Raw genomic sequence first — 27,274 nt, 5'->3', positions numbered from 1 at the left:
TTGCTTCTTACCCCAACTTTACCAAAACTTTAAACCAACGTCCTCCCTCCTTCCAGCCACCATACCCCCAACCCCCACCACTCTGGTAACGTAAAACACACACACACACACACACACACACACACACACACACACACACACACACACACACACACACATGCGCGCGCGCGCTACAGGTAGCTACTGACAGTGTGGCTGGAACGCTGGCAATTGTACTGTAACATTTCTTACCTTCCGAGGTGCTTCCAGGCAGGATGCACTAGAGCACAACCTCATAATTGTAAACCTCCCAGCCACGACCCAATTCGAGCACGACCTCATTACTGGGTATTTTTTCCTCTTCGCCAAGAGCTTTTAACGCCCTACAGAAGCCTCAGCCTGGAACTGAAAAACAAAAAAACATAAGTACACTAAGCCTGCAGGATCAATACCTGTGACAAGAACCAAAAGGTAATACGGAATCATCATGGCTTCAGCTATCATCATGGACTTCCAGTCGGTACCTGGAAAGTAGGTCAGAGTTGAAGGCAGGTCCGTAGAGTCATAACGTCTGATGCTGAACTCTATGGATGACTCAAAAGGTGGATCTGGAATGAAAAGGAAGATAGGAACGAGTGCTGGAATACTTGTGAGAACATAGGGACGCGTGCTGGAATACCCAGGAGAACATAGGGACGCGTGCTGGAATACCAGGAGAACATAGGGACGCGTGCTGGAATATCCAGGAGAACATAGGGACGCGTGCTGGAATATCCAAGAGAACATAGGGACGCGTGCTGGAATACCCAGGAGAACATAGGAACGTGTGCTGGAAAAGTTGTGTGAAGGTTCCCTCTGGATAGAGTTGCGTGCGTGGATTCTTTCAGAAGTTGGGGAGTTAGAAGGAAGTAGTTCTTTTGGGATACAAGTTGAAGAAAGACTTGGTCTGGCAACAACACTGGGGGAAACACGAGAACACATATTTCCTGGAAAGTACTGAGGATCTGATGATGTGTTTAGATGTATCTCTCTGGACTTGTGGCTCTGGATATTATCAAGAGTGTTCTTTGACCTGCCATCAAGTAAGTAATAAAAGGAATCTGCTTGATATTCTACGAGGAAAATAAAGTATAAAGTAGTTGACCGTAAATAAATCTGACTTATGGAACGTCACTGAACTCGCCTTCGTGACAAAGCCATCATTAGGAGGTAACTGGAGCCAGAGGGAGGAGTATGCGCTAGTCATGGAATTACTGAAGCCAGAAATGGATTACGTCAACCTAAACCAGCCTGTTAGAGGATCCGAACAGCTCTGTGAGGAGGCGAGAGTCTCCGGTGAAACTGAAGGGACTGGAAGCCCTGGAATAGCTGGTGATTCCTCCAGAGGAGATGGAGGAAATGAGTGGCATATTCGATAAATCTTCCAGAGGCTGCCTGTGGGTGGAGGAGGAAGGTTGAGAGGAACTTGCAGGAGGAAGAACCACAGCTCTTGGATCACACTGTAGCTCTCAAGGATTCGCACCGTCGTCCTCAAAAAAGAAAGAAAGAAAGAGAGAGATAATTAGAGATAGATAGAGACAGAGATAGGTAGCTTGATAGATAGATAGATAGATAGATAGAGATAGATAGATAGAGAGAGAGAATGATCGAGTAAAAGCCTTCATGAATCTCTAATCAAGAAAAACGTATTCCTAAAAGCAGGCCTTAATCGAGTGTCATCCTACTCTCACGCTCTTAACCCGCAGAGCCACAACATCTGAATCATTCACATGAAGGAAAAGAATATAATTTGTAGTAATCAAAAGATAACAGTGTCTATGCGTATTGCAATGAATGACCGGTATTCTCCAGGAGAAGAGCACTGTATTGCCTCACTCTGGACTTATGACGGAATCTACGACAAAAATAGCCCACACAAATGTTGATAAAGGTCAGGCATTGAGCCAATGTCTCAATCAATACTCGACTGTGGCAGGGAATGTCTTCGAAAGTGAGTGGTCTAGGTGTATGAACACACCTGACTCTGGTGGTTCCTCTCATTTAGTTCACTGCGTCAGGATACCTGACTGTGGATGGTTCGAATGTGAGAGGTGGAACAGGTGTGTGAGGTGGGTTAGGTGTCTGCAAGGCGAGTCAGGTGTGTGTGTGTGTGTGTGTGTGTGTGTGTGTGTGTGTGTGTGTGTGTGTGTGTGTGGTGTAGTAGGTGTGCTGTGAAAACACAGGAAATTATTCATCTATTCCACGCCAAACTATTAACTTTTTCACGACCAAAAGGGCGTAGCCCGGCAGACATCAACACATCATTTGGTTGAGGTTGGTGAATATTTCAAATGCCCTTAGCGCCATCTGAGTACCCGAGCCAGCTGGGGAAAGGTCGTGTGGTGATGTCGCGTGTCCACAAGTGACGTAACTGGAGGGACGTGGGAACCAGCTGGAAGGAATGGAAAACCAGATGAGGGGAAAGCGAAGACCAGCTGGTAGGCGTGGGAACCACCTGGAGGAGGCGTGGGATCCAGTTGGATTAAGCATGGGAGCCACCCAGAGCAGGCGTGGGAACCAGCTGGATTAGGCGTGCGAACCAGCTGGAGGAGGCGTGAGAACCAGCTGGAGGAGGCATGAGAACCAGCTGGATTAGGCGTGGGAACCAGCTGGAAAACAACCATCTAAAACATATTTCCCCACATGTCAAGAACACGTCTTCAGGACCCCTCATCCACGGCGGGAAACACAGGTGGAAAAAACCGCACGCAGGAGGCGGGGTAATCACCGTTGACCCCAGCTGTCGGCGCCTGAGGTCAAGGCGAGGAACACCTCGTTACCTCACTTGCTGCCGTGCAGGAGGGTGAACGTGTGTGAGGGAATGAAAAGAAGGAAGGTCTGAAGAAATGAAGGAAGACGTATGAGAGAGAGAGAGAGAGAGAGAGAGAGAGAGAGAGAGAGAGAGAGAGAGAGAGAGAGAGAGTAGAGACAACTAACGAAGACAGGTAGATGGTAGATGGTAGAGTTTCTACTGGAATATAGGTTCACAGTCACAGGTCAGGACCTTCCTGTTGGAGGAAGCGTTACAGGGGCTACCAAAAAAGATATTCTACAGTTGGGAAAAATGCCACATCCTCCACTCCAGTGGTACATGGATGACAGGACCAGGCAGTCGACCCACTGATTAAGAGTAGGTTCATAACAGAATCTCTGAGTGGGGATATTAGCAATGAAGACTACGTCTACGCTGATTGGATGAGACTACTGATTATCTCTCTGTCAATATCTGGTGTCTGCAAGACCATGTGTAGTGGGTTGATGTAGTGGGTGACCGTGTCTGTGAGACCATGTGTAGTGGGTTGGTGTAGTGGGTGACCGTGTTGGTGAGACCATGTGTGGTGGGTTGATGTAGTGGGTGACCGTGTCTGTGCGACCATGTGTAGTGGGTTGATGTAGTGGGTGACCGTGTCTGTGCGACCATGTGTAGTGGGTTAATGTAGTGGGTGACCGTCAAGCAGTCTTCCCCTACACATTGTTGTGGATCTCCGTCCCTCTCCGCTGTGGGGCCCACTTCATCAAGAAGCCCATCCCGATCACATCCATTAAAGATGGAGGGGTTTGAAGACGAACCAAAGCCACCCACATCATAAACCAACCACCTAGCCGCCCTCTCCACCTCCCCCTCTCCCCACTCCTCCTCCAGTATCCCACTCAAGGTCGACCTTCAAGAGGAGGAGTCACACTTGACATTTAAAAAGTTTGTTTTGGGTTCTGGGTAGCGAGTGTGTCTGTGGAGCCTGGAAATATTCAGTCCCAGAGAAATGATATCTTTGGTCCTCTCATTCCAGATAGTCTTCGTACAGATTTGATATGCACACACACACACACACACACACACACACACACACACACACACACACACACACACACACACATACTGTAAAGCTGTCTTCCCGTAACGTACAAATAATTGATTAGAAACAGGTAATTACACTTTTATACAGTTTTCATGAACACCTGAAATCCTTATCTATAGGTAACCAAGGAAGCAATGATCAGAGAGAGAGGGAGAGGGAGAGGGAGAGGGAGAGAGAGAGAGAGAGAGAGAGAGAGAGAGAGAGAGAGAGAGAGAGAGAGAGAGAGAGAGAGAGAGACGTGTGTCCTCTAGTATCCCAGGTTATCGACTCCCTCCCACACTAGTGGCCTTAAAAGGCTCGAGTTTCATGCATTAGTAATTAATATGCATATTTCATATCGAGTTTGGGGATGTGGGGAGGAGGGATGTAGGTAGGTGAGGGAGATATATACATCCAGCAACGTCCGAAACATTCTTTGGATGTATAAACCCAACATCTCTGGACTTCCAGATCCATTTCCAGTCCTCCCGACCGTCAACACTACCTCGCCCCATGCCCGCTCTCCCATTACCCAACAAGAGCCTCCAAGACGCCTTAACCTGAACGAAGTCTTTGCGTCTCCTCAAGCGCGTTCCTTATCATTGAGTTCCAGACTCCAGGATCTTCTATCCTGCTTACCTTTAACAGCTAATGTTCACCGGTGGAGCCCCGCCGCTTCCAGATTTCCCTTTCTTCCCTAATGAGACTTTTGACCTCGTTCGTTCACCCGTTTGACTTTCAGAAGGTCACGGCGTCCTCCAAAGCCACCAACGATTTCCAGATTTCACGACTTTCCAGGTCCCTTTATACAGGAGGGCCTGGGTTTCCAGGAACTCCTCCTCCCCCTCAGTATCTTGGCCTCGCTACCTTTCATCCTCTTTAACTGCTTACAAAATGAATGATGTTCATCGTTTTCTGGATTAAGACGACGACCTTTTTGATGCAAGAACTGGACTGGATTTGAGTATGAAAGTGGCGCTCGTTATGATGACACAGTCGGAGCCGACACAGATGTTCATCTCATGGGTTATTTCGAATGCTTAACCCGTCACAAACTCTGCTTTTAAACTCTAGTTTAACAGCATAAATCAGCTTCTGTGAATCATTTAACGATTCATTTGACTTTCAATGGTCCTTTGAGCAGCTGGATGTCAACTGGAGAGGGCCAGACGGCTCACAGTGTCCATAATAATTAGGGTAATTATCCGTACTAGCATTTGATGGTGAAGGGAACCCATGGGCTGATGTTTAGAAAAGTGGGGACATTCACGACCTACAGGTTGGTGTGTATAGATGACGGGATGGGTACATGTTCAAGGATGACTTAGGATGATAAGAGATAGATCCTGTTCCAGACCCATGGAACGATATTTAGAGATGGTGTGGGGAAGTTAAGGGACGATGCTACTGAGGTATGTTCTAAAGGTACGAATCACCTAATAGGATTGTTTTTCAAGACGAAGCTTTGTAGTGCGACTAAGTTCGCTATCCTTATAAGAAAATGTTTGAGGAGTTCAGTTCCCTTATGTAAAGCTCTTAAAAGGATTCAGTACTACAAAGCGATGTTGACAAAGGGCTTTGTACAGTTATGTAAACTGTATACTTTATCATTTAAAGAATCCCGCAGTCTCGCTGTTTACATTCCTTTGTATAGTTATGTTACTGTGTAATGATGTTTGTAGAGGACCTAAAAGGAAGGCAATACTTCTCTGGGCGCCTATACAGGGTTCAACACTGTAAGCAACGTTTGTAGGGGACGTAGCCTGATTGTAAACATGGCTAAGTTAACGCGTCGGCGTAAGACAAGGTTTCGAAAACGCTTAGTTCCGCACAATAGCGTCTTAAGGGATAGAATCCTGCAAAGCTTGTCTATGAACTAAAACTTTGATATAAACATTTTATAAAAGAATCATAAACGACTGAATAACAGAACATGATTATGCAAAAATGGTAAAATTCTTCATTGAAATCATTGCCCATTTTTTAGTAACTTTTTAAGGGAAAGATGAAAGTCATTTGCACCCTCCAAATACTAAGAAACACCTGAAAAATATCTCTCAAAAAATTACAAGTTCATAATTTTTAGGCAAATCATTTTTTGCTTAAGAGGCGAGTCTTCAAGGGCGAAACAAGAGCCACAGTATATGTGAAATACGGCCATAATTCTCCGGTAGTCTGTCGCTCCTTGACCCGAATTCTGGCAAGAGCCGCTGCAAACTCATTTGTATTAAGCAAACACTGATAACAAAGGGAGAGAACTCTCACTCCGTCACAACGTTGGCCGTTCGTATCTCAGGGTGATGAGATGGTGGATGATAGCACAGGGAGAGTAATGCTATGGTGTGGGGAGGAGGAAGGGTGGTGATGTGGTGCTACGGGGAGATAGTGATGCTGTGATGGTGTGGGGAGGAGGAAGGATGATGCTGTAGTGCTACGGGGAGATAGTGATGCTGTGATGGTGTGGGGAGGAGGAAGGGTGATGCTGTGGTGCTACGGGGAGATAGTGATGCTGTGATGGTGTGGGGAGGAGGAAGGGTGATGCTGTGGTGCTACGGGGAGATAGTGATGCTGTGATGGTGTGGGGAGAGGAATGCTACAGGCAGGACAAGGCTGGAGAGGGGAGATAGTGATGCTGTGACGGTATGAGGAGAGGAATGCTGCAAGGGGAGTTGTAAGTTAACGTCCCCCCCCCCCTCTCTCTCTCTCTCTCTCCCTAAGTCCTCTTGCATTCCTTTTATCTCATTTCCTCCGTTCTTCTCCCTTCTTTCTCCTCCCCCGTCTATTTCAGTGTCGCCTTCCCACGCCCGCCACGACCCATCCTCCCTGGTGGCATGGCTGTGTATCTACGCCACCTACTCCCCCCTCACTTCAAAGCCCCAGTTGTCTACCCTCAACGCAGGCTCATTACCAAATGTCCCAACTCCCGTGGTGGTGGTTCGAGCCCCACCAGAGGGGCTGCCTCAGACCCAAGGCACTGAACACCGCTCCTCCTTCGACAGTCCGGGAGGAAATGGGTCCTCGTTAGGACCCCTACAATGCTAAGGATCAGGACCTGGACTCCTTCCGCCTCTCTCTACAGGATCACTAAGGCTCCGAGGATGGAAAATAATCCTGTTGCTCCTACGTCAGGTTGAGTGGGACTAACAAGGAAAATCCCTCAGCTTAACCAGGCAGCTTGGACTAAGCTGGTCAGCTATTACTTCATGGAATACATCTTCAGTCCTTTCAATAGTTCCTATGTGTCTCCCAGACATCTTCTACGAGTCTTTTTCGTATGTACAGCTATGGTGTAGCTATAGTACCTCTCTATCTATCTATTCAAACATCACGCAAACATATCTTTTGAATGAATTCAAGCCAAACAAGCATACATACACCATGACACATTCGCTAGCGTCTTTGATCCATTACCCCAATGTTTATTTGAAGGATCAGAATCTTTAAAACTATTCTTGTAATGGGTTCATATCCACCTGGAGGCCAGGTGTGTGTGTGTGTGTGAGAGAGAGAGAGAGAGAGAGAGAGAGAGAGAGAGAGAGAGAGAGAGAGAGAGAGAGAACTAGAATATAAACGAATCCACCATATAGCATAAAACTCGCCAGAAACATCCGGCGGTAAATCAAACATTTCCTGACACTGCTCCAAACTTTTTATATTTTCGTCAGGCACTGTTCCACCAGCGTCAACTCTTAACAAAAACAAATCTTGATTTTAACTTCATGAATGGTATTAAGGGAATAATCTTTCGGTCATGTTTTTCTCACTCGTAAAAACATTTTCGTAAGGTGGTCACCTTTCGTCTCGGCGAAATATAAACTGTTTCTACGCCTGTTACACGACCCGTTGAAGATGGCAACCATTCCCATCATTCTTCTGTTTATTCCTTTATTTAAATATTTTCTTCTATTGGCTCATTTTTACTCCCTTTTCCCATAATAATGAAGTTTACGTTGAACTTTGAGAAACATCTCTTGATCTACAAACGGACGGAAATGTTCATTATCATCATCAAAACTAAGAATGATAACAATTCTAACCCTGGTCATGAGACTGTATATGAATGAAGATCTTCCATCACACATACTCTACATAATCCCAGGTAGTCTTATCCATACTGGGCACAACGTCATATCAAAATACATGATATCTTTATAGGGAGACTACGGCAGTCTCGCTCATCATTTCTAATATTCAGTACGTTGCAATGACCATTTCCTGGGTTGCTGGTGCCCGTCGCCTGCAATATTCATCCCTTCATCAAGTGAGGGGAAGCAATGATCCGCTCTGGTGCACATGACGAGCAGGGGAACAGCCCTGAGGGGTCAAAGGTCGAGGGTCAGGTGGATCCGGGAACTTTCCTGAACTCGACACAGACAATGGTGAATCGATGCTCCATTGATGATTTGCATATCAGATCTGTACATTATATATTCAGGGCAGAGCTAAACCTTCATTCCATAGTCTAAGACAACAACTTGAACTTCTTTCATCTCTCTAAGCCGCCATCTTGAGGCTGACCTATATTTCTTGAGGTTTGACCAATCGCCGAGACTTGACGGGTCTTGTGCCAGGTGGCTCATTTGCATACTGCGTTGCCCGGGGACCGACATTTTTCTACAGCCATGTAAGAGGTGGTGCGGGAGGATGTTTGATGGACGTCTGTCTGTGTTCAACAAACACTGGGGAGAAGGGGCGGGGAGATGAGAGGAGGTGTGTCTGTCTGTTCATGGGGTGTTGGCCGGGGGAAGTTAAGGAACGAAGAAAAGGGAAAACGGATGGAGAAGAAGAAAGAAGAAAAGTTCCTAAAATGTGATGAAGCAACTCAGAAAAATAATACAGGGATTGAGCCAATGCCTAATGGAAGACAACAAAAGTTTTGGAAGCGGAAAAAAATCTTAACTTACTTAATGAAGATGACGCAAACAAGAGACTAATTCTCTCTCATCTCTGCCTGCACGTAAAAGCAACACATGGCAAGCATAATGACTGTTTGCATGTCTGAAAGCAGTTCAAACGTGGACTGCCATGAGAGAGCGTCTGTGCAAGCATTCTACGTCCACTGTACAAGGATAATGCACAAGCAAATGTAAACTGCCTAGGAACGTTTTAGAATCATTTCTAGGAAAGTGAAAGCAACTTACAAGCAACTGAAAAGCAGTTTTTAGTACATAATGAAACTCTTTGAAATATGATGTGAGCGTGGGTTAGAGACGCCTACAAGCTTAATCTACAACCATCTGAAGGTAAGTTGTAAAGTATATACGAACTCTCTAACACAGTTTACATTCACTACAACTCTGAACTACAACTTACAGTAAACAGTTATTAACACATAAAAGCCAGTTCAAAACAGGAATGATTCACATAACTTAGTTACTGTGGATCCCAAATCTACAACAGTTGTTTTTGATAACCACAAACCGATTTACATTCATAAGATCAAATTGACAACCTTTTCAATTTATAACCAATATAAATGTACTCACTGAACCACTCTTCTCTGGTTTGATATGATTTACAACCGTAAGAAAATATTACAACCATATGTAAATACAACCTACAACCTGAACGTGGTGCACGGGTCTGGGTTTGCAGCGGTTGCAATCAGAGACGTGTTGCAGAGAGCTGTGTGGGCGGTGGTGATGCATACTGCATACTGATCTCTCTCTCTCTCTCTCTCTCTCTCTCTCTCTCTCTCTCTCTCTCTCTCTCTCTCTCTCTCTCTCTCTCTCTCTCTCTCTCGCCGTTCTCCCTCCATTAAACCGAGATATATATCTTTCATCCCCTGCAGGTAAACAAGGCCTTCAATATGCACTCGTCACTTGCATCAAAGTGACTGTGGAATCCTACGACACATTTCCCTTTAGATGTCAAAGGTCTGCTCAAATCCCCACCCCAGCTCGCCCACGTTGTCATATTAGCATCACGTGCGCAGTGTGAGAGGGGAATATGTCCTCAAGGCAATCTAAATGCCATGTTACTCGGGAAATTCCCAGAGTTTGGGGAATAATTCCCTCTAATTTTCTCCTCGAATTCCCTGAAATGGATTCATTTCTTTAGGGGTCGTTTCTTACTGTTAGAAGAGAGTCGTCAAAGCTATCCAGTTAAGTGAAGATTTCTCCACCCACACATGAATGATCTATGGCACTGCTTCTATCTATTCCTGTATAAGATTATTGAAAGTGTGTGTGTGTGTGTGTGTGTGTGTGTGTGTGTGTGTGTGTGTGTGTGTGTGTGAGTGTGTGTGTATGAGCACACTGGGGTCGTCCATTCATAACATGGAAGGAATTTTTGTCCTGCTTTCTGTATGTCTATCGCAAGCAACAGACACACACACACACACACACACACACACACACACACACACACACACACACACACACACACACACACACACACACAGACGTGTCTGTAGCAAGCAACACACACACACACACACACACACACACACACACACACACACACACACACACACACACACAGACGTGTCTGTAGCAAGCAACACACACACACACACACACACACACACACACACACACACACACACACACACACACACACACACGTGTCTGTAGCAAGCAGAGACCCCCCCACACAAAACGTGTCTGTAACAAGCGCAGAAAACAAGACTTTCCCGTAGAAACAAGCCCCCAACAACACAGCGTGTCTGTAACAAGCAGAGAAAAACACAAAGGGCGTGTCTGTAGCAAGCAGCAGGGCACACAAAGAAGTGTCTGTAGAAGCAAACAGACACACACAGGGGTGTCTGTAGCAAGAAACAGAAAACACAAGACTTTTCGTTTGCAAGCAGCAGAAAAACACCGAAGTGTCTGTAGCAAGCAGGCCCGACACCCACAGACGTGTCTGTAGAAGGGAGCAGACCCCCCACACAGATTCTGTACAAGCAAGCAACCCCCAAAAACACACCCACACACCAACGCGGTCTGAGCAAGCAGCAAACACCCCACAGACTGTCTGTAGCAAGCAGGGGAGAACCCCAAGGGCGTGTCTGTAACAAAGCAGCCCCCGAAACCACAACACAAAACACACAGACGTGTCCCGTAGCAAGAGCAGACACCCCACAGACGTGTCGTAGCAAGCAGCAGAACCCCCAAACAACACAAAACACACAGACGAGTCTGTAAACAAGCAGCAGGGCACACACAGACTGCTTGCGCGCGAACCCCCCAAGGGGGAAGAAACCAACACCCAAAAACCCCAAACCCCCGGCTGTGGCCAAAAAACAAACCCCCCTTCTTTCCCTGGCCCCAAAACCGGAAAAAATTAGGAAACGGTTTTAAAAATTGTCCTTGGGTTCTGGGGTTGTTTTTTGTTGGGGTTTTTAAGGTCGGGATATTGTTGGGTTGGAGGGGGAAAATTTTTTTCGGTTTCCTGTTAAAATTCCCTTTTTGGGGTTAATTTTAAATTTTTTGGGGAATTTAAAAGGGTTCCAGGGGGGTTTTTATTTGGAGATGCAAAACTTTCCTTAATTTTTAAAATTTTCCACCCACCTTTTGATTAAAAGGGAAAGCCCTTTTTCTATTCCCTTTTAAAAGAAAAAGTGGGGTGGGTAAGAGAGAAGAAACTTTTTTTCCGTCCCCTTTCCCTAAAAATTGCCCCAAAACCCGGGGGGTAAATAAACTTTTGGGAAAAAGCTCCAAAAATACGTGGCACCCGGCCCCCGTCCAAAAAACTTCAAAAACAAAATTGGAAATTTTTTCCAGAAGGATTGGGAAAAATCTTTGGTTTTTTTCTCCCCCGTAAAAAAAATTTTTTAATTCACCTTTTGCTTGGGAAAAATTTTTTTTTTTAGGAAACCCAAAAATTGGAAAACCCCCCCCAAATTTTTGTTTATTCCTTTAAAAATTTTAAAACCTTTTTTTTTTTTAAACCCCTTTTCCCGACAAGTAAAGACATATACAAATACACACGTACGAACAAACAATTGAAGGCAGACAGATACAAACACAAAGAAACAAACTCATACAAACACACTCGTGTTACCAAAATGAGAACAAGTAACACAGATAAACAAGTGTAAACACTTCCTCTCGTTAACGTACAAATAGGCAGTTATAAATGATTACTAATAGGTAACTACCTTTAGATGATGACAGACACACAAGCAAACGTACAAACATAATGACTTAGAGGAGTAAACAGATACACAGGAACACTGACAAGCAAGCACAAAGCCAGTCATCCAGCGTATACCCCAGCACACACACACACACACACACACACACACACACACACACACACACACACACACACACACACACACCGCAGCCTCTCTCTCTCTCTCTCTCTCTCTCTCTCTCTCTCTCTCTCTCTCTCTCTCTCTCTCTCTCTCTCCCACCCTCACCTCTCGTCCCCGCCTACACCCCCCTTAACTCCTCTCTCCGCGCCTCCCACGCCTCCCCGCGCCCTCCTCCCACGCCTCCAGCTGACGCGCATACACCAGTTTCCCCGGCAATCCATAGCTGCCGGGGTCCACAAGCTAACACCTTAACAGTATCATCACCAAAGCAAAATCTTTTCCCAAGCTAAATCCAATAGCAAGCTAACTTCTACGTCCCAAGTTGAATCCTGTATTCCAAGCTAAATTCTCCAAGCAGGCTAAGTTCTCTATCCAAGCTAAGTCCTATATACAATGTGAAAGTCTGTATTCTAAGCTACATCCTGTATTCCAAGCTAAATTTTGTCCAGGAGCACGCCCAAAACAACCCTTACCAATGGGTATCATTAAGGCGAGTTTCCCGTGAGAGTATTATGTTTTAAGCTTAAGGAAAAAGAAGTACATGATAAAAGACTCTAATGAATATATATCATAAGGGCGGGTTTCCTATACTAGTGGCGAGAGGGGGCGTGGTCTGGTCTCCTTGAAGAAGGTCACGTGGACCCTGACAGCTTAAAGGGGGACAGCTTGACTGGGGCGGTACAGCTTGACGGAGACGGGACAAGCCAGCAACAGCTCTGGGTGGTACAGCTAAATCACCTCGTTGGAAACACTTGACGGGAAGAAAACAGTTAAGAAAAAGGGGAGAGTTTGATGGCCAAGTTACTACGGTGCAAAGCATAGCTCAAGTTGGCCAGGGCGGCAGACAAACGGTACAGAACACAGCTGGGTTAATGAGGTACGGGAACGGTACAGTAGATGGTATGAGGAGCGAGGTACAGGTACAGTGGATAGTATGAGGAGCGAGGTACAGGTACAATAGATAGTATGAGGAGCGAGGTACAGGTACAGTGGATAGTATGAGGAGCGAGGTACAGGTACAATAGATAGTATGAGGAGCAAGGTACAGGTACAATAGATAGTATGAGGAGCAAGGTACAGGTACAATAGATAGTATGAGGAGCAAGGTACAGGTACAATAAATAGTATGAGGAGCAAGGTAAAGGTACAATAGATAGTATGAAAAGCAAGGTACAGGTACAATAGATAGTATCAGGAGCAAGGTACGGGTACAATAGATAGTATGAGGAGCAATGTATAGGGACGGTACCCGTCTGTACAGCAACAGTGTGGTGTAAAGCTGACCTGACTCATTATGAGGTGAGGATGGTACAGGGATATGGTACGATGTGGGGGAAAGAATGCAGGTACGAGGATGGTACTTGAGTGGGTTCGACCACCACAACATATGTACCATACGATGTAAAGCTTAGCTCAAACATTACCAGAAAGCTATAGACCAAAGCTTGACTGATACAACAGAAGAAAGACATTACAAAAAGCCACATTGACCAAACACGGTACAGTTAAGAAATGACCAGAAAGGTACATGGTGAGGACCGGACTAAGTCTGCCTGGGGATGGTACACATGACTGAAACGGTACAAGACCCAGCCTGAGTGACGTGGGTACACCTTGGGTGACAGTGGTACAAAAGACGTTAGGTTGACTACATCTTCATACATCACGCAGCCTTGTCAGTCATACCAACTACAGGAATATGCTTTCCTTCATCTCTCCCTTTACACGATTTCATATACGGTTTTCTAGGATAGTGGGAGAATCACTCTATGTACAACACTACATAGAAAGATGTTCCATCTAGAATGTGACTTATGTATATATGTATACGGTCATGTGCGCAACCACGCCTACGAACGTGAGCTTTTCCCGCTAGGTGGCAGTTGTGGGCAGGCAGGCACTCAGCTGTGCACGTAAAGCACACTCAGTCTAGCGACCACGATGGTACGACCCTTAGGCACAACGGCACGACCCTTGGGTACTAGATATCCAAAGGTCCCACTGTTGTATGTAAGGGTCGTAACGACCCTCCTCAACGGTACTGTTGTCACGCTCAAAAGTCGTCTTTCTGTTCTCAAAGGTCGTTAACATCGTGCTTATGGGTCGTTCATACACAGCAACGTTCTCAACAGTCGTAACGCCGTGTTTAAGGGGGTCGTAACCACTGTGCTCAAGTCGTTCCGCCGTGCTCAAGTGTAGCACCACATCAATGCTCAAGGGACCGAATCACACAAGAACACGAACTCTGCCATGATATGCAAATGACATACCCAGAATACGCATATCTTAATATAATATGCTAATCCACACTGACTTACACAATGGAGCTCCACTTCCCTGCCTCTTAAACAGACGACTGTGTGCTAAACCGAAATGCCTTCAACAATGTTGTGATGGTTTCTCTCCTCGACCAACCAAGGAGGAAACACTGGAGCATTTGGCATTGTAATCAACCGTGAAACGTAACAAAGAAGACAGATTCTGAGCGTTGGAGCACATACAGGTAATGGATATGGTTCCATGATGTAATGAATCATGTTTCATAATGAATGATTGTGTTCACTTGACATACGATGGTGAATACTGAGGCAAGTTCACACATTCACACACATCACTACACTTTATGACCTGTGGTCCACTGTGGACGTGGCCTGCTTCCTGGGAGCTGCAGGAACTCCATATGAGACAGGCAGGGCTCCTGAGGCAGGAAGGTAAGGTGTTGTATGTATACATTTCACATACACATTTACTAACCGTCGTACCAAAGTTCACGTAACAACAGAATACCTACGAGACTTACAACTTTAAGGCCAGCACCGGCAGTAAAGTCAATATAGTCATATATGTAGAATTTTATTAGCCAATGATATCGATTCTATGATCAAAATATATCTTTGAATACGATTTCATAATTGACAATTAACTATAAAAAGGCAACAGTCGATATTTAGATCTAGTTTTCCCCTCACACCTCAAAATTCATGGCATCCTAAACTTGCTCTAACCATGTTGTCCCTCAACCTCATGAGACATACCAATCACAGACCTGGCCTGACCTGGCCAATCAGTGACATAAATCGTATGTACGTCACGATTTCGGGCTCGGCCAATCAGCGACTGTCAACTTCCTGCAGTTCATCACGAAATAATTCCGAGTCATCTTACCGCCATTATCAATTACGTAACACAAAATGTTACGTCAAAAGTAACATCCTGACAATCTTCCCTGAACATGTAACACATTTCTTCTTTTTCCTCGAAAGACAATGACGTCAAACGAGGTCAAGTGGAATGAGGTTGGTCGACGTCAATCTTTCCAATTAAAGTACGACATGAAGCAGAGTGAGACAAGACGTCACAGAGACTTGGTCTAGATCAAGAGCTGACGTTTTAATCAAAGCACTGCAAAATATTATCTATCTACCTATCTATATATATCTATTTATCTATCTATTTATTATCTATCTATCTGTCTGTCTGTCTATCTATCTATCTATCTATCTATCTATCTATCTATGTATATATATATATATATATATATATATATATATATATATATATATATATATATATATATATATATATATATATATATATATCATGCTACTTTACACTTTACTTTCGAGCAATAGTAGCTGCATGTGAATTATATTAGTGTGACCATAAAGCAACATGGTAATGTAATCTGTGTACCTCAAGTACAAGTGTGGCCCAGGGATTAGTGGATGTGGTTTCCGGTAGCGCTTCCCCTCTCACGGGTTGAGGGAAAGAGGGGCGATTGTTACCATATTTCCTTCGCGGGGTTTCTCATGCCTTTATGAAATGTCACAGACTTACTTTATTGACGAGTTGTTTGAATCCATGTCAGAGACGAGAGGGTTGGCAACTCTTTCCCAGACAAACGACCCTCGACAGCCATGCCATATTTCCCCTCTCATGGTACAGTCTTTTTACCTCCAGTAATCACTGGTAAGCTTTGAGATTTGTGTTTTTCTCAGTTTCAAAGGATAACAAGGCTGCAGAGGACCTGAGGCAGTGTTTGATGTGTGTGAGTAACGTGTGTAGACCATAATATTATGAGACTTTTATCTCGGTGTGGCACAAAAGGGTTGCCTTCAAGGGCAGGTCTTGAGACACATCGAGTTTGTCAAACACTGTTTCACTAGTTTATAGCAAGATAATCTTATATGCTCCACTATATTGCATAATGCATATCCCTGGGGATAGGGGAGAAAGAATACTTCCCACGTATTCCCTGCGTGTCGTAAAGGGCGACTAAAAGGGGAGGGAGCGTGGAGCTGGAAATCCTCCCCTCCCGTTTTCACTTTTCCAAAGAGGGAACAAAGAAAGGGGCCAAGTGAGATTTCCTCTCTAAGGCTCAGTCCTCTGTTCTTAACGCTACCTCGCTAATGAGAGAAATGGCGAATATGTATTAGAAAAATTATATGCTATTTTCTTTTTCTTTTTTCATTGACTTTCGCTTAACAAACTGAAATTCTTTTATTTGGAAATAACTTGACTTTAGCTGGGGTGACATCCCCGATATATATATATATATATATATATATATATATATATATATATATATATATATATATATATATATATATATATATATATATATATACCTCGGTAAAACAATGAACGGAAAAAGTGCGAGAAATATATGTAAAACACAGACAGGTATTTCATTTCTCTCGCTGCAAATAATTTCCAGTGTGTGCTGTAAGCATTTAATTAATTCCAGAATTTCATTACTTAACGTCCAACATTTTGAGTCTATTGGCGAAGAAAATGAAAAAGAAATACTTTATCTCGTTTTAATATTTCAAACTTGTGAATACATAGTAAGTGAACACAAAAGGCTCTTTCCTCTTTAGACGGCTTTTATATATTCAACATATCGAAATCTAGGGAATTACGGCTTTTATATATTCAACATATCGAAATCTAGGGAATTACGGCTTTTATATATTCAACATATCGAAATCTAGGGAATTACGATTTTGTTTTTAATTTCGGGACTACATTTTGTCAAAACTACTTTGTGTACGATTTATATAACCTTGCTACGGTATGAGAATAGTACGATATTGCTTCACAAGGGAACCACGCACCCGCTATACCAACATTTATTTATCTCTTTACACCTTCGTAAAACCATTTACAGCCGACGTGATCGTCCCAGTCCCTGCCTGAAGCGTATAGTTCCCTTGATTGCTATCATAATGATTTTCTTTTTTCCGAAGTTACCCATCCGAATGAGCGGTATTACAACGTAGTCACCCAGGAGGAATGATTGAAAAAGTTTGTACATCATTGTCCACATGATCCAGTATCATAATAAAAGGTCTTTTATACTTGCTTTTAACAAGAGACGGAACAAAATGTTCTGTTCTGTTCAGTTCCGGCTATTAACTTCAGTAGAAAACGGACTTGTGAACTTAATTGTTGAATATACGAACTATTTTTACCTAAATCAGTAGAATAAAGTTGACTTAAAGACGTTCCAATATGCAGTCCTCATACCCCATCTTTCCTCCAGCCACACCCCATTATGTTCCCTCCAACCCTTCACAATGATCTTGGCCAGAGGAAGCCCTACTCTTCCCACGACACCTTCAATGGCCTCACACACTGAAGGACCCACATCCTGCAGGCGTCCTGGCTTCACAGCGAAATCCCTCGCCCAGATTTCTAAGCTTCCTTTCCGGACGGCGCGAAGATCCTGCCATCCCACCCCACTAAGACGGTTGGATCCCTCGGCTAAAGTACGCTGGAAAATTACCTTTAGATGCGAATGGGTCGCAGGAATCTCTTTCAGAGACGTTGGATTTGTAAAACGGTAATCTGGATGTGAAATCTGAAAGTAGCGAAAATGGTTGATCCTCCACCAGAGATTGTAATGATCCTGGAATGGTACTTGACGCCCTTGATGATTACGATGGCTGGTTGGAGGTATTGAAGAATCTGGGAGGGTTAATTCATGGTTGGAGAGTTCTTGGGAGTGTGGAAGGGAAGAGGAAGTTAACGAAAAGAGAAGGAAAGGAGGGATATGAATGACCATGAGGCTACATTACGCAAGCTATCATCACAAATTATTCTCATGTTTTCCTTGTATTTATTTCATTACCGACATGAATCTATCATTTTCTCATAATATCTAGACAATTTCTACAATTGCTCGAGGGTTGGTTAGAACATATTTTCTCTCGGTCTTTCCTCAAGGTGTGCAGTACACTGTATATTCTAAATTCCTGTTGATAATAGTTATGACTTAATCTTCACTCGGTGCACACCAACTTCCCTTCTACTTTGTCCCTTACATATGATCCCCTTGCCCCTTACATACAACCTTACATTTGACTAACTGCAGCGTACGTAACCCACAGACGTATAGCGAGTAAGAATTAAAACCGAACGAGGGTGTAAATCATATCATGATTGGCCGGATGTAACTTGATGGAGATGGCCTTTAACGACCCTGGTAGTTGATAGGCCTGCAGGGCTAACAACCAACCAATCATAGTGGTTAACATTCAGTTGATAGGGCTTTGAACGTGTTAACTGCCAGGGTCATTGTACCTGTCAACATCAACTCACAACCACCAACCTAAAACTCCTTAACACCTTTACGTGTTAAAGATAATTAATCATTATCAGACCACGTACACCTTCATTATGTATATGAACCACAGAAAATACTCAACAGAACTAGACATTAAGTCTAAACTGCACTGTATAGACTGAGTCACGTGTATAACCCAGAGAAATTATACAAATCCCAGGAAAATGAAGGAATCCTTTCATTAATGAGAGATGTACGAGGAGAATGATGGAAATCGGCTTTGAGAATGGCATGTGTAGTGGTGATTATAGAAATTACGTCTTGTATCCGTCATAGGACTGTTGGCACGTATGAAGATTATATTAAGGTTTCAAGGATTATTATGGTGAATACAGGAAGAAATAATGTAGCATGAGTATTATCGACGTTGGGGTGAGTATAAGAATGTATAATTACTGTGAGTTACACACACACACACACACACACACACACACACACACACACACACACACGAAGAAACAATGTAATTCTAAGAATTATACTGAATTTGAGTTGGGTATAAAAGAAAAGTATAATCATGTTGAATTATACTCTCATATTGGAACAAAGGCTATATATATATATATATATATATATATATATATATATATATATATATATATATATATATATATATATATATATATATAGGGTTAAGAGGCGAGACAAGACGAGGGAAAAACTCTCCCCATAAAACACACAAGCACATTGGAGGAAGGGAAGAGAGGGTCTTGATTATATGTCTGTAGGAACTGTACACGTGAGGAGTCAAAGGTAATTATGTAATTAGAAGATAAGTGGGGGAAGGTGGCGGAAGTAACGACTAGTGGTAGGTGGGGTCGTGAGACAGGTCGTGCGTCATAACAGGGGCAAGTCGTAAGGTTAGATGACGTAGTTTACATCAGAACAAAAGAAAGAATGGTGTTGGTTTACATGGGATCCTCTACTCTAGCTATAGTGAGGGGGAACTTTGAGTTGGTTTCCTCTAGTTTACTCAAGATAAAGGAAGGTTTACCTCAGTTTACTGAGGTTATAGTAAGGGACGTCTAAGGTAGTTACTTTAGTTTACAATGGCAAAAATGAGCTTAATTCCTTAATGTTCAATATATATATATATATATATATATATATATATACCGGTGATATACCTCCCTGGTCGGTGGCTGCCCACCACCTACACGAGAGAGAGAGAGAGAGAGAGAGAGAGAGAGAGAGAGAGAGAGAGAGAGAGAGAGAGAGAGAGAGAGAGAGAGAGAGAGAGAGAGCCCTCGCTTCAGAACAATGCCTTTAAATAAAGCAGTTATTATAACAAAAGCCTTTTTATTCCCTCATCCATTCAATTATTCAAATCAAATGGCCGACGAGATGACCAGATTAACCAATATAACGGATGACAATTTCTGACACAGTTGTTAATTAAACATTTCAAACGATATTAACATAATTCTAATTCCAGCAAATACACATTATGATATGTGTTTCGCCCAATGACGTTTATCCTCTTCAGTACGAGGGTACGACCCTTGAGCACGACGGTACGACCCTTGAGCACGAGGGTACGACCCTTGAGCACGAGGGTACGACCCTTGAGTAAAATAGGTAAATACACATGTAAATCTGACATTAGAAAATAACTGAATGCCTAATCAATTCATACGCATGTTTCTGAGGCTTAAAAAATGCATATACACATTAGAACATACATGTATGTATGCGAACACCAGCAATGACCTGCAATTAAGGTCCCAATTCCTCAGAAAATACCGTAATTACCAGTAATTTTCATTAATTACCATTTGTTACGGACGCCCTCCTAAATCACCCTTAACTCCTGAACTGATCTCAGTGAAAGACGACCTTATCTTGCCCCGGAGTGTCTTTTGCATGTTAGTAGAATTTGTGTTTTACTGTCGTGTGTGTGTGTGTGTGTGTGTGTGTGTGTGTGTGTGTGTGTGTGTGTGTGTGTGTGTGAGTGTGTGTGGGTGTGTGTGTGTGGCATCAGTTGTCGAGCTTAATGATTGGCTTAACCAATCTCCGGCCTGATCGAGGCCCATTAATCAGGCAAACGGGCAATTACGCTGATTGGTGATTCTGATCATTTAGTCTGACTGGTGATTCAGTTCACTTGTTCTAATTGGTGACTTTAGTCAATAATGTCTGATTGGTCATCTTCATCGCGACTGCAGCAGCCTAAGGGATGTCGCTGGTGAAACCTGAGAAGCTTCGAAATCTATTTTCTCGCTAGCAGTTCCCCACTCCCTCCCTAACCGGCCATTACGACCACACCCTACCTACAATTTACTAGTTAACCCTCCCTAAGAACACCCCCAACTACCGTTTTCTTCTTCGAAGTACCATCATTACGCTACTACAGCCCCCATCCTTCCCATTTTTCCACTCCTGACCATCACTATACGCTATCTCCTGATATAACGACGACCAGCGTCACTGCTACTGTTACTACTGCTACTACCTCTTACAATCTCTGCTGTCATCTGCTACTACTACGACTACCATCCCCTACGACCGATGTCTACAGCTACAACTACGCGTAACCCTTCCGACCTGAGCCTTCTCCTACCACGAATATAACACCCCCATCCTTCCCCCACCCCATTCTACTGCCACGACTACTCTTCACCACCATGACCACAACACTGCTCCACCACCACCACCACACTCCACATCCTCCCCCAGGGCGAGTGGCTACTTACCCAATCTTGACCAATTTATTTTTTCCTCCTGTGCAGCGGATCATGTCGCCCCAGGAGCAGCTGATGGAGGCACTGATGGGAGGCGAGGAGGTACTGGAGGACCAGCTGTGCGACGGACGCCGCTGCACGGCCAACGAGCAGTGTTGCAGCGGTCAAGTCTGCGTCGAGTTCGATGGAGGTAAGGTTATTCGAAGTCCACCAAATACCTTCCTCGACCTTTGTGCTTTCTGCCACCCTTCCTCAATGGATCTCTGTAAATGAAATAACTTCGTCAATTCCTCCAGCCATGACTTCGGTAGGTGAGGTAGTTCTTCTTAATGGTGTCAGGTAAGGGACTTCGAAGTCAAAGACCACTTCGAAGGTGAAGACCAAAGGAAGGGAACCTTAAGCTGCGCTCTTACAACGCCCAGTGGGAGGAACCGTTCAGCCTTAGATAAATTCCTGTATGGGTCATAATTCAACCATCAGGGGTCATTATAGGTCATAAGGAATCATCATTACACATCATCAGGAATCATTATAGATCGTCAGTGATCATTATAGACCAATGTGGATCATCGGAGACCACTAACATCACCAAATATCATCAGGAAACATCACAGATAATTGGAAATTAACAGATGAAAAACTGATGACATAAACAGTGAACAGTTCTTTGATAGATGTAGGGAAAGAACAACCTGGGGTTATAACATGAAATCAAGCAAGAAAGTTGCTATACAGATGTAAAGAAAAAATTATATAGAACAAGATTGGGCGTGAATGGAATGAATTGAATATGGACACAGTCATTGCAGACATCAATACTGAAATTTGAAAACCTGTATGGCAGAGAATGCTAAACAAGATGGGGTCCCCCACGAGTGTAAAGCTCTCTCCTCGTAATGAACAAACAGGTAATTACGAACAGGTATTCACAATTACCGGCCCAGGAAAGCTAAAAGCTACCTGGAAATCTAGTCGACACAAAGAAGAGGGTTCAAAGTTGTTCTTAAGGGCGGTTAATTCTATTAACCTCTACGTCTGATCAGCAACACGGAAACGAAATGGGATCGAACCTGGGTACCGGAGTCCGAATTACTGGATGATTACATTGTCTCGGAGGCTCGGCCTCTTTGTGTAACATGAGCAGAGGATGCACTTTACCGAACAATGCGTTCCCATGAATGCACTTACCAGGCGAGTGTATTTCTCATGAAATATACCAGCAACTCGAGATGTTACTTACACTTTTGACACAAAGATGATGTGACACTCTGTATGTTGAGCCGGGGGTCTCTTGAGAGAGATAGAGACAGTGTGTGTGTGTATGTGTGTGTGTGTGTGTGTGTGTGTGTGTGTGTGTGTGTGTGTGTGTGTGTGGACGCACTCCTGGCCTCACGTTATTTCCTACCACATTTTCCCCTGAGCGAGGTACAGTTTGTGCCGGCTTGCTGGGCCAGGAGATGAGTTTGTTATTACAGTGGGAGACGAAGAGTCTCACGTGGGTGTAGATCGACGGAGCATGGGACGTTGACATGGGCGTGGGCGTGGAGTCTGGGCGTAGGTGTTGTAAAAGTAGCGGAGGTTGGTATACAAGGAGGAGAGAAGGTGATAATGTTATAGATCCGTATCCTTTAAGTATTTTAAAGAGTGAGGATAGGTAGCAAGGGCTTGTCCTCTGTGGGAGTATGGTGCCTGTCCTGCCTGCTGTGGGAAGGGCTTATGGAAAGCATCATAATGTACACCCAATTACGATTACTCATCTACCAGCAATTACACGACCTTCATTGTATCTACATACAGCTATACTCATATACCAAGTTCTAATTACACATCCAGCTATAATTATAACTCAAGCTATAATTATACTTCAAGCTATAATCATAAATACAACACGTAGCCTTGAACACAGAGCCTTTTAATAACATCCACTTCCTTCAAGATAAGTGGTGGAACCCCCTGTGGCAGAGGGTTTGACCGGTGAAGTGCATTACCACTCAGGGAAATGGAGTCCATTATCATCTAAGGGATGGTAATATATATATATATATATATATATATATATATATATATATATATATATATATATATATATATATATATATATATATATATATATATATAAATAATTTCAGACGCGTAACTCGTAAATAAAAGCAAGGCCACAGGATATGTGGAGGCGAGGCGAGGTGACATAGTTAAAACTGGAGCGTGGTATCCGTAGACTTTTACGCGCCTGGCGCTTTGACCGGCGTTCGCATGGACGACACTGCATATCTGTCTTCCTTAATGTTCTTCACACTACACTTTTTTTTCCATACGGGATCTGTATCCTATTATTTCACTTCTTTTGATAATATATATATATATATATATATATATATATATATATATATATATATATATATATATATATAGTGATCACCCAGGCACATGAAACTTCGCTCACTGTATACAACCATCTCTAAACAAATCTTGAAGCTTGATAAAGCTTGTAAGGTAAAATTGTATACCTTCTACGGACAAGGGAAATAATTTTGTGCTAATAGTAAACTACGATGACAGAACACATATTGAATTTTGTGTTTATATCAAGAAACTGCTATCAAATGAACAGGAAATAGATATGCAAATATATACATACACGAGAATCACCAAATACATCAAAAGCATTTATCTAATTACAAATTTTACTCGAAATAAATAAAAAAATGACAAAAATAAACAGAGGACGAATGTTTTACAAACGTAAATAAATGTCATATGTACATGATCACTAAATTACTAGGCCGAAGTGTAAAAAGACAAAGACTACGTAAGAGTGAGAGAGAGAGAGAGAGAGAGAGAGAGAGAGAGAGAGAGAGAGAGAGAGAGAGAGAGAGAGAGAGAGAGAGAATCGACCCCAGGTTCGTCTGTGATGCTGTCAGCAGCAACGCCAGCATCATTTTCCCTGTCCCGTCTTCCTGCGTGACTCACCTCCAGCATATAGCGACCCACGTCAACTCTCTCATGTGTGGTGAGAACATCGTAAATGGCTGCTCGCACAGACGTTGCTTCGTTTTCCATCCTACTCTTTCTCTTTCTCTCCCCCCAGCAGCCTCCCGCCCTACATATTTTCCTCCCCCTCCATCTCTCTCTCTCTCTCTCTCTCTCTCTCTCTCTCTCTCTCTCTCTCTCTCTCTCTCTCTCTCTCTCTCTCTCCCCAGTTTCCAGCCCCGACAAATTGACCCCCCACCACCACCACCATCACCTCCTCCTGAAGCTAATCTGTGGAGACGTCCAATAGCCACAATTTCCTGCCCGCTGGCCCGGTCGTCTGGCCCAGGGTAAGACCTGTCCGACAGCCACCAACCACCTGATTGTTTATGTTCTGTAACTGTCGTCGCCGCCAACAGATGGCTCTCGCTTTTCTCGTTTTCTTCCCAACGTTATTTGCGCCTTTTTTTTCTTTTTGTCTTATGTCATTTACAGTCGTTATCAATGCTGCTGGATCTCTGCACGGTACTGGAATTTATAACTACCAATTGCCGAGTCTCATTAAACCAAAAATCGTTATAGTGAAACGTACGTAATTATGAACATATTTCAAAATCTTTTAACAACTATAACGTATTTTTTTTTCCAACGCACTGCAAGTATTTGCTAGATTCAAAGCCATTTTTTCAATTTCATTACTCACTGCGAATTCCAATGTTCATTCCTGCTATTCCAAGAATAAATTCAAACACATCAGTTATACTTTAATCTGTGTTAATCTATCATCATTATATGTAGCCTTCAGCTATAATGATTTTAGATGAATTTCAATGTTAATTAAGAAAATGAAAATTTGAAAAGAAGCTTAACAAGTGCAGGTAGAAACATTTCATTGTGAACAAAAGTCATTATAAGTAACTAATAAAGGTCTATCATTAAGCTGTCAAATGGCTAAGGGATCAGACATCATACTGGGTGATCGTATTATCGTACTCAAGGATATACTGCAGTGCTCAAGGTCGTAGCGACGTGTTCGAGGGTCGTCGTGACGTGTTCGAGGGTCGTAGTGACGTGTTCGAGACGTGACCGAGCTGGCGTCAAGCCAACCGGGACAAAAACTGATGGTTGCCTATTGTTGACCCGGCGGTAAACAAGATAATTAATGATGCAGGATGTCTTCCACCCAGCCTGGTGTAGCCTAATGAAGGACCCGCCGATCAGAGGGCGTAGTTAACGAAGCCAATCATCGATGGGGTGGAGAACAAGGGGGTGGTGAAGGTGGTGGTGGTGGTGGGGAGAATAATTCAGACATGCCTCGTTACAACATAAACACTACAACCAAAGACAGTTGTGAAAGCAGGAGGATCAGTATCCATAACCACAACAATTAATCTATTGTACAGAACAATGACAAAATATAAAAAAAGAACAATAACTTGTGCAAAGGTAGACTTTAACGAAGAGATATCAGGGATCAGAAAACCTCTACTACTTTGCAAGAAAAATTCCCATCTGTTACGATCTCAGCAACACATAATTAACAACGAGAGCGAAGATAAATATTGCTTTCATACAAGCACAGAGACCTGATATGAATAGATGGCAGTAAAAATGCCTTCTCCTACCTAACTACTCCTGATTTTTGAGGTGTCTTGAAATATGCTCAGTCTCCTGTTCCTCCTCTTCCTTCCTTCAGAGCAAAGACCACAGTGGCAAAAATTGACGTAAGTTAGAGAGGAAAGTTCAGCAGCGATCACCCGCCTGACACATACTTCAGGAGCAGACCCACCTGCCTCTGCAGGCAGTGGCTGGTCAGGCAGCTGATGTGTGGAAGGTTGGTGCTGGAGGCGCGGTAGTGAACCCTGGCGGAGATGAGGGGAGTTTGAGGACTATTTCCAAAGGCCTTGAAAAATCGTCGTCTTTCAGTTTTCTTCACTGCTGAACACTAGATTAATGGGGAACCCATCTACTGTATCTATAGTGTCAGGGTACTTTTAATATTTCCAAAGCAAGAGATAACTAATCAGCTTTCGTAACCCAGTCCACCGATGCTTATCATAATGATAAATAGCTTTGAAAATAAAATGACACGAAGGTACAAAAAGTATCCTTTTTTCTAATAGATTCAAATCCAATCATTCTTCATTAATTCGTTCACTTGCAACTGAACTCTAGTACATCTCTCCTTAACGTCCCTCTTACTGTTATTACCAACTCTCCCACTCTTCTCATACATCTGTCAGGGTAATCAGCGATAATTAACGTAACCAATTAAAAGAAAATCGCTAAAAGAATCATAACTGATTAATAAGTAATTCCCTGAACTGTTATCAGGATAGTGCACTATTGTCAGTTCCTGATTGCTCCTCAATGTATCATTTTTCTTTTGAAATCCTTATCTACACATCAACCAATAACCGGTAAAATGCTCCAATAGTTGGCCAAATAACTCTCTCTCTCTCTCTCTCTCTCTCTCTCTCTCTCTCTCTCTCTCTCTCTCTCTCTCTCTCTCTCTCTCTCTCTCTCTCTCTCTCCCCAGTGAAGTATAAATTCTCATTCTATCTTGTGTGAGAGGAAGACTTGCGAAAAATTCCCCGTGGTCTCAACTCCTAACAAGAGACCTGCAAAAGTTTAACTGCTCGACGTGATGGAGGGAGGGAATGGAAATCTTTTCCAGCATGAATGTGTGAATTCTTGATTTTTTCATTCAGGCTCTTGAAATCCTGAATAAATCATTCTTCTTCATCAGTCTTATCGAACAATTGATTTACGAGTATTTCTGAGCGTTAGTTGTGGTGTGTCCTTCAAGTGCTTGACGTAAGGGAAGGGAATTAGAATGATATTTCAAACCTGAATCAGATTCCATGTTAGGTTCAAACTC

The 27,274-nt window shown here is 43.3% G+C and overlaps 1 protein-coding gene and 1 long non-coding RNA gene across 4 annotated transcripts in view; one reads left to right on the top strand and one right to left on the bottom strand.

Moving 5' to 3' along the window:
• The window catches only part of spab (space blanket), a 76,727-nt gene that overhangs the window by 35,226 nt on the left and 14,227 nt on the right, over positions 1-27,274 (top strand). For all 3 annotated transcript variants that reach the window (XM_071659207.1, XM_071659206.1, XM_071659209.1), the window contains exon 4: positions 21,472-21,613. In XM_071659207.1, coding sequence (XP_071515308.1) covers positions 21,472-21,613 — 142 coding nt within the window. The remainder of the gene's footprint in view (positions 1-21,471; positions 21,614-27,274) is intronic.
• LOC139747199 (uncharacterized) overlaps positions 1-27,274 on the bottom strand; it is a 41,689-nt gene that overhangs the window by 6,248 nt on the left and 8,167 nt on the right. The window contains exons 2-3 of the long non-coding RNA XR_011712335.1: positions 21,436-21,686; positions 232-384 (exon numbers count right to left, since the gene is read on the bottom strand). This is a non-coding gene — a long non-coding RNA (uncharacterized lncRNA). The remainder of the gene's footprint in view (positions 1-231; positions 385-21,435; positions 21,687-27,274) is intronic.

Source organism: Panulirus ornatus, chromosome 67 (assembly GCF_036320965.1).
Source record: "Panulirus ornatus isolate Po-2019 chromosome 67, ASM3632096v1, whole genome shotgun sequence".
Lineage (NCBI taxonomy): Eukaryota > Metazoa > Arthropoda > Malacostraca > Decapoda > Palinuridae > Panulirus > Panulirus ornatus.
This window is presented reverse-complemented; position numbering and strand designations above follow the sequence as displayed.